Source organism: Phasianus colchicus, chromosome 5 (genome assembly GCF_987193195.1).
Source record: "Phasianus colchicus chromosome 5, bPhaCol1.hap1.1, whole genome shotgun sequence".
Classification (NCBI taxonomy): Eukaryota; Metazoa; Chordata; class Aves; order Galliformes; family Phasianidae; genus Phasianus; species Phasianus colchicus.
Genome location: NC_143440.1, coordinates 54,705,978 through 54,714,576, shown reverse-complemented (window position 1 = coordinate 54,714,576; position 8,599 = coordinate 54,705,978). Strand labels below are relative to the sequence as shown.

The following is an 8,599-nucleotide window of genomic DNA, read 5'->3' as shown; positions in this document are numbered from 1 at the left end:
CTCCCACATGTAAGAAAACATCAATATGGGTATCATGCCCAGGACACCACTGGGGTAGCACAGGGCTCCCAGCAGCACCATACCCCCCACAGTCCCAGTCTGAAATCCTCCCTGTCCAAATCAGTGCCGGCAGCCCTGAAAACAACCCGGGCACGGGATGGAGCAGGAAGCCTAAAAACTTTGGTCTGCAGAGAGACCTCTAGTGTTATTCTTTCTCCACGTCCTGGCAGAGTTCCTCCAAAGTACAAATACACACAGAGCTCCCATTGTTTGCAGCCCTTCACAAGCCCACTGATCCTAATATGGAATTCAGCAGGAAACCCATGATTTCCTGACACACAGCAAGCTGGAGAAAGAAAGGAAAAACTCCATTAAAAACCTCCAGGCTCTCCTCCATGTTAGAAATGAGATGGAAAATGGAGTGGATTTAACAGGAATCCCCGATTCCTGCAGCCAGGCGGGAGGAAGGCAGACACGAATCCAAGCCGCAGGCTGCTGATATTTTTTAAGTTGCAATAAATACAGAGAACTGCAGGGCAGGATGAGGATTTCCTGACTCGGACGGACAAGAAAGGACAGATCGCTTTTTCACGATACTCCTCTCTGTGAATTTAATCTATTCACCTCAATGATTCTCTGGACTGCTCTGGTAATTGTTAGAAGCAGCTGTGACAGCCTGGAAACATTAGTATGATTTCCTGAGTTTGAGATTTCCCCCCCCCCCCCCTCCCCTTCCCCAACTACTCCAAACTCAGGAAAAAGTCCATACAATCGCACTTCATTTCTCCTTCATGTGCACTTGGAAGCCCCGGGAGCAGCAGGAGCAGCGGCAGCAGACGCAAGGATGAGCTGCAAGGCAGAAGGTGACAACTGCACTGATGGGAGCAGCAACAGCACCAAGAAGATGTTAAAATGCGTGGTGGTTGGGGACGGGGCCGTTGGGAAAACCTGTTTGCTGATGAGCTACGCCAACGATGCCTTCCCTGAGGAGTACGTGCCCACTGTGTTTGACCACTATGCAGGTAAGGAAGGGCTTTAAAAATATTTAATCGAGAGCCAGGTGGGAGGTGAAGAAGGATCAAGGATGGGAGAGGATGGTTTGAAGGCAATGCATGGGTTACTGCTTGTGCAGGAGTGTGATTCAGACCTGGATGGTGGCCAGAGGGCTTAGATGGCAGTTCATACAATTGGGGCAACGCGGGATTTATGCAGAGAACTTGCTTGCTTCTGATTTTTAGTAAATAAGAAATCCAGGGACACACTGGATTTTCAGGACAGCAAACAGAATTCAGCCTCTGTTGAGTTATCCTCAGACGCTTGGTTTGTTTGTTTTACAAAAAGCCTGAAGTTCTGAACTTTGAAGGCTGCAAATGGTGACAATTATATACATTAAAATCATAGAATCAAGGTTGGAAAAGACCTCTAAGCTCATCTAGTCCAACCGTGCACCTACCGCCAATATCACCCACTAAACCATGCCCCAAAGTACTACATATACTCTTTCTGCTTCATGGCAAAAGGTGTCTGCGTTATAATATTTATATCCTATGTAGGGAGTAATCTCTAAGAAAAGCAGTGCATCTCTGAGTGCTGTCAAAATGCAGTTCTCCTTTCAGAGACAATTTGTTGTTCCATCTATAAATAGGATTTAATGCTATAACTTGGAGGTGGGGGAAGCAGAAGGGGTGATTGGTTTGAGTGCTTTATGGAGAAGGAATTTTTCATTTAAGAAAAAAAAAAACAAACCTAACAAAGATCACAGATGACATTCACTGCATCACTGTGCAAAAAGGACCCACAGATGAAGTACCACATTCACAGGCCTCTATCCTGAGCAATTACTTTACCCAGCTGTGTCCAAAGTTACCACCCAGATGGTGTGACAGCATAAAACTGTTGCTCAAACTACTGCTTAAGTTTCCCTATCCCAGATCCTGCTGTTCATCTAATCTCCCTGCTCCTTTGGCTTATAGCTGTTGTTTTTAAGATCCCCTCCAAAAACAGATTTTAACGCTGCAAAACTCATGGCTTTTTGTGCAGCAGCAGCAGCTGGAGTTTCCTTCATTCTCTCTCCACCTCCTTAAAAACTGAATTTTCATGGCGTGGCTTATCATAGATTTGGTGTTCTGTAATGGGAAAATCTCTGTTTTCATTCTGGCTCTGTGTCAGGTTTAGCAGATGAACTGGCCAAACAAGAAAGCTGTGTAATTGCAGAATCTGATCCGTGGAAATGTGAAGACCTTTTTCTCCACAAGAGTGGGCAGTGTCACTTCTAATGCAAGCAATGCTCTCCTTTCTCTATTATTCCCTCCAGACAGATCAAAGAACCATTCTAGAAAAAGCCTTTACCCAGAGGTGGTATAGGGAAGAACACTTCATGGTGTAAATGAGCATTTCCACAAGGGAAAAGCCGTAGGCAAGACTGCACAGATTTATGTCCCACAATGTGATATCAGCCATATACTTTCCCATAATAAACGGAGTTCTGTTTGTCCCTTAAGGCTTTGCCATACAGCAGTACATCACTCCGAGCACCCTCTGCAGTCTGCCAAGACCTGTAAATTCCTCTGCATGTGGCAAAACTCATATGGCAGCTGGCCCCAGCCACTGACCTGTAGGTTGGGTGGCTTTGGTATGAGCATGGGGGTTGTGTGCATATCCAGGTGCTGATGCCAGCCTGCATGGGAGCACCAGGCATGTCCCTAACTGGTAACTTGCTGGAACATAACTTGATTTTGTCTCCTCTCTGTCAGAAATGGTAGAAATTGCCAGTGGGTTCAGAAGTTGCTGAGAGAAAGACAGGCAGATGGAGAGTGTCACTTTCCTTAGGGTAATGGGTAAAAGTGTTCGGCCTTTAAATCAAGCTACAGTTTCAGGCTTTGAAGATTTAGACCTCTAAAAGATCTCCAGCTGCTCTTATTTGCCTTCTAAACTGTGATAGCACATAAACATAAGCTAAAAAAGTTCTTGATAGCAAAGTTCAGAAAGATACGAGAAAAAATAGCTCTGCATATTAACATACTATTCTGAGACAAACCCTGCCCAGAGCCAGTGGCCAAAATGTGCAGTGCTCAAAAATGGAATTTTACATTTTTTGAGAAATCCCATTTCACTACAAAGCAGTACAAAAAACTGAGCAGTGGAAATGACTTCCAGAGCAGAGTGCCTTTAAAAGCACACACACACACATAGATCCACTAATATAACATGCAGTTGCAGGCATGGGTTGATGGTTGGACTAGATGATCTTAGCTATCTTTCCAACCTTAATGATTGTATAAAAGACATTATGTGGCATAAAATATAATATAACCTATTAAAATACTTTAATATACTGTATGCACTGGGAGAGGGAAGTACTCATGTGGGGCAAAATTACCTGAGCTCACAGCTGTTGGAATCCTTTGTGGCTATGGACCTTTCTACTGCAAAGCATCTGGCAACCCATGGTCACAAGAAGAGGTGGCACAGAAATAACAGGGATGTAGTGATATCATCATGGTGCACAGAAAGGTTTTGGACATTGACATATCCTGGAGAATAGCTGAGATACTGGAAAATCCCCTTTAAATTTACCCTACTACACAACTTGATCTGCCCCTATCAAAACCCAACCATTTTACCTTTCCCAAATGTGTTGAAACCGTTTGTTACAGCTGAAACTATTTGTTTCAGATGGCCTGTGCTGAAGCTGCTCAAAAGCAATTAGCTGCTGCAGGTTTCTGCAGGGCTGTGCTTCCCAATGAAGTTTTTTCACCCAGCCCATTATTACCAGCGGCAAGTGCTTCCATTTGCCTCTCCAGGTCACAGCTTGGTTGTGAGTCCCAGGGCATTTACCAATTTCCTTCTTTCTAATGGAAAAAAATAGCGGTGGGGGGAAGCATTAAAAATTGAGGATTCCAATTGTGATCTCAGAGCAGTTTCTCACTGCCGCAACTCTGGCAGCTGGGGGGAGACAGCGATGCTATCCAGCCCAGAATTGGGAAAAGCTCCAGATGCACCGTAGTCGTGGCCAAGGCGTTAACTGTTCACGGCCCCGCAGCACCAACTGCATCTATTTGCCAAGTTCCACTGCATCCTTATAGCTGTAGGCCTGGGATAGGTTTTTATGGTGCAGATAAGTGTAACAACAGGGTGTCCTTGAGGATGCACGCAGCTTGAACATGGCAATGCCTGGGATGAGAGCCTGCTGATGTTTTGCTGTGCCTGCAGCTGCTCTGTACAGAAGTCCAAACCAGTTATTAGCTCCACGCTAATAATATTCGGCCACAGATTTCACCCACAGTCCACAAAAATGAATTTGTTCGAGGCCTGTTGCCAGGGCTGGGATGAGATGGATACAGAGCAGAGTCTGAGGTAATGCCAGACAGATGGGGAAGGCAAAACTGTTATTTGGATACAAAACTGGGCTCTTCTGTTGAACGTAGGGAAGTTTACGAGTCTGTTTACTTCTCAAGACATTCTGAAGAAGTTTAGCTGGATGCCAGAACACTGAGGTTTCCTTACCTTTGTTGAAAACCCAAGTCCCACACTGAAAGGGTTTTGCCACAAACAAAGTGGCTATTTCTAGGGCAGGAGAACCAAAGTGTAATCCCAGTGACAAACAGGATATTACTGGCCATATCTGTAACAATAGGGTCTGTTTGGATAGTGAGGACATGCTTTAACATGGTGCTTCCATTCTGTCTTTCCAACATCAAACGTTGATTTTCTGTGAGCAGAGGTCTCAGCCAGGGTGACTTGTATTGTGCCTAACTATGAGAAGTTATAAATGTTTAATTAGCGCTGAGGTTGTACCTACAAAAAGAAAAATTCAATTCAACTACTAGCCAAGCTGGCTTAATAGTACCAAAAGTAATGAGACTACTTTGTGAAAGGCAGAAGGGAGATGTATCTTGTTTTTTTAAGCTGGGCAGCTGCTGAACATCTTGTTTGACATTTCTGAACTCTAAAACAAGCCAGTAATTTTTAGCATGAAATTTATTCACCCCAAAATTTGTACTCAAAAGTTCATTTATTTTTTCCTACATGAAAACTCTCCATCAACTGGGGAGCAGTACCTATTCGTATGACTAACTCAACCACTGCACAGCCAAAAGTGAATGGACTCATTAGATGGTTGTAGTAGTTTGAGGTAATGAGTCTCAAACCATTTGGTTTAGGGACTGTGCACAAGTGGATGCCATACAAATTGCTTTAGTAACTCATGGTGTATCCTTGGTAAACAAGAGAGAGGTCAGCCTGTCCAAGGGAGAACTGCAAACATCTAGACTGAAGACTTAATGTATATGGCATAAAGATGTCCCTCCTTTTCCTCATGTGTCGGCGCAAACTGGTGAACATTTATAAATAGTGAATCCATTTGAAAAAAATTAGCAGTGACATATGATCAGCTAATGAATAACATACAGAATAGTTCAACCATGACAGAAGCTCTGTAAATTAAAAGCAATATAGAAGAAAACAACTATTAATTACCATTAGGAGACAGATGCTTTGTTCTTTAGTGATGATTCAAGCCAATGTGGTTGATTGAGCAGTGAAGTGGGCTGGAGTGCTCACTGAGCAGCTTCACCTCCATGGGAGAGGAACCACCCACCTGAATACCCCAGGTCAGATATTAGGATAAACTTACTCCCAGATGGAGTGATGAGGAACTGTCAAAGGCTTCTCAGAGTGGTGGTGGAGTCACCAACCCTGGAGGTGCTCAAGAACCATGGAGATGTGGCACTGAGGGACGTGATCAGTGGCATGGTGGGGATGGGTTGTGTTGGACTAGACCATCTTAGTATTCTTTTCCAGCCTTAGTGGTTCTATGTCTCTATGAAACTCCTCCAGCTGCAGGAACAGCAGCACATCTGTCCATGCTTGACATGCCAGTCGTTTTTCAGTGATTACTGATCCTTTGCATGGGTACACCGATTTCAACCAGTTTGTTTGGCATGGTGTGTCAGCAATGACCTAAATATCATACTATTTCTATTTTCCTCTGTCAAAACTTTATTAGACAGGATAATTAAGACAGGAAGAGGCTATCCCAGGAGCTTTGCAATTTCTGCACAGTGCTGCTGTGGGAGTCTTCACACTACCACGTTCTTGAGACGGTTGTCTCCTATAAACAGTTTTGGTAGCACATTAGATGTTTCATGTGTTGCTTAGGGTCATTAAACTGAAGGAGCTATAAATAGCACTGAGGGAGAGCTGTGATGTTTATTTCCAGGGATGTTTGCAGTGTTTTTTTTTTCCTTTTAATGTTCATCCAGTTTTGATCAAACAGATTTGAACATTAACCTTGAGTCAGGAAAGCGCTGATTCTTTTAAGATTTAGGTCTCTCGACTCACAGCCACAGAACAGATTTGTTCATTTTGCCTCACAGCAGCTGAAAGGATTTTTCTGCCAATCTTCTCTGTTATCCAGAATAAACCAAAGGTCTCAATAACACATTCAAGGTTCAACTCAACAGAAATCTACCAGTGCAATTCAAAGATTTTTGTGGCTGCCTTTTTTGTGCAGATAAGTTTTACAGAACCACTAGTTCTTAACCTTTCCACAGAAGGCTTAATTCCATGTCCTGTACCACACAAGCTAGAGGAGGTTCAATAATCATCAGTTTTTTTCACAGCTAGGAAGTCTAGATAGTCTTTGTATACCAAAGAGGAGCTTTTTACCTGAATCATCACAGTCATCCTGCACTCCAAAAAAAGCAGGCACCAAATACACACTCAAGCATAGAATCATACAGTCACTGAGGTTGGAAATCATGGAATCATTAAGGTTGAAAAAGACTTTTAAGATCATCTAGTCCAACCACCAACCCATCTTGAGACCTTTTCCTTCTGAAGGATGTGAAGAGCCAAGATTACTAACACTTATATCCCTCTTCCTCACACACATCCCTGTATTGTCCTGTGTTTGCACAGTCCACTTGAAGCCCATGGACAAAGAGGTGTGTGCATGCTTCGTGGTCCTATTTACTGATGGTAGATTGCTTCTGCAGCAGTGACAAAGTTCCCATTGTCCCCAGACACCACTGAAACACAGCTCAGAAGGAGCACGCAGCACCTGAGTCGCTTCTTACCTTTCCCTCTGGCTGTCATTCGACTTCCCCTTGTACTGTTGCTATTATCATTTTGATTTCACGCTGACAAAAGCTTTATGCTGCAAAGGGACATCAAAAAGCTGTATGCCAATCCCTCCCATAGCAGTGTGCATTGTGTTTATCACCCAGGACTGAACTCAAAGCCCAGAAGCTGCTACAGCCCCATGCAAAGAGCTCACTTCCTCATCTTTTGTGAGCAGTCAATGCATATCCTCATGGGTCAACCACAGCAGGGGACAAGCATGATGTGCTGCATCATGCACAATGTTTACAGCCTGAAAGCTAGACGTAGAGAATAAGCAAACTACAATGGAAATACAGCTCAAATTTCATCTTCCCCATTCAGCTAATATTTCATATTAGACCTGTGGTGTTTCAAGGGCAATAGGAAACACAAAGAATGCTAGCTGGTAAGTTAGACCCTTTGAATGTCTCCTGATGGTCCAGGTGTAGAATGAATGCATTTCTAGGGGGCAACTACAACTGGAAATGCATTTGAAAGATGAGAAAGTCAAATGATGTAAAAAAAAAATGTATGGAGTGTGATTAATCCCAGGAATTTATCAACATGTGAAAGTTATTGGAGGAAAATTTGAATAAGATTTGCAAAATGGGAGGTTGAACCTGATGTGAGGAGGCCGAGTGCTACCATAATTGAAAAATAAGACTTCTGCAAGCGGTAATAAAAGTCAGCTGACAAGAGAGCCTCTCTTAGTAGTCAGGATGAGACCAAAGTGTGTTCTGAGGTGGCTGGGGCAGAAAAAGGGTTAACAGAAGAAGTGATGAAAAAGTGACCCTCTTCTCCAAGACAGTCTTCTTATGGGTGTAATATTGCAGGAGGTGACAATGGCTGAGGAAAACAAATCTGACACTGACCTCTGGCTCTTGAAGGAGATCTCTACAGCTTGAACTAAAAATCACTGCCACTATGTTGAAAGCAATAATTTATTCAGTACATGTGGTCAACTATGTTCCCTAGGGGTCAAAACCACATAAAGGTGGTGCCATAGCAGGCACCCATGGACAGCCAAGCACATGCTTTTCAACAGCAGATACTCCACATGAAGGGGGAAAAAACCCACCAAAAACGTAGTAGGAATGTCTGCACAATCAAAATTCCTAGACAAGTACAAACCTCTTCATTTCTGCAGGACATGGCAGTGTTTTAGTAAATGAGTCACGGTTAAAATGGTTTACTTACTGATTAAGCCAACTCAAAATGCCTTTAGTTTCCGTCTTATTTTCTCTTCTCTTCATAAACCTTGAGACAGATCTCAGTGCCAGCAATGCTTGTCATTGCTACCATACATTGTTGTGTACATCTTGCTCTGCAGGTAATGCCTTTCCTCTATTCTAACTTTCCAGTTGCTAGGGCCAAGCCCAATGACATCATGGAAATGGCAAGGGATGAGGAAGAGCAAACATATTTCCTTCAATTGTTCTGCTCAGACAAAGCCATTAAACAATAATGACATCTCCTGTCAAATTATTATTTATCT

At 43.2% G+C, this 8,599-nt stretch overlaps 1 protein-coding gene across 2 annotated transcripts in view; it reads left to right on the top strand.

Moving 5' to 3' along the window:
• Positions 1-263: 263 nt before the first annotated feature.
• The window catches only part of RHOJ (ras homolog family member J), a 51,846-nt gene continuing 43,510 nt past the window's right edge, over positions 264-8,599 (top strand). Inside the window, exons 1-2 of one of the 2 annotated variants that reach the window (XM_090141795.1) lie at positions 264-649; positions 807-1,022. In XM_090141795.1, coding sequence (XP_089997921.1) covers positions 845-1,022 — 178 coding nt within the window. In that variant the 5' untranslated portion in view covers positions 264-649; positions 807-844. Of the gene's footprint in view, positions 650-716; positions 1,023-8,599 lie in introns of those variants that run through there. The other variant, XM_031605593.2, reaches the window with a different exon arrangement.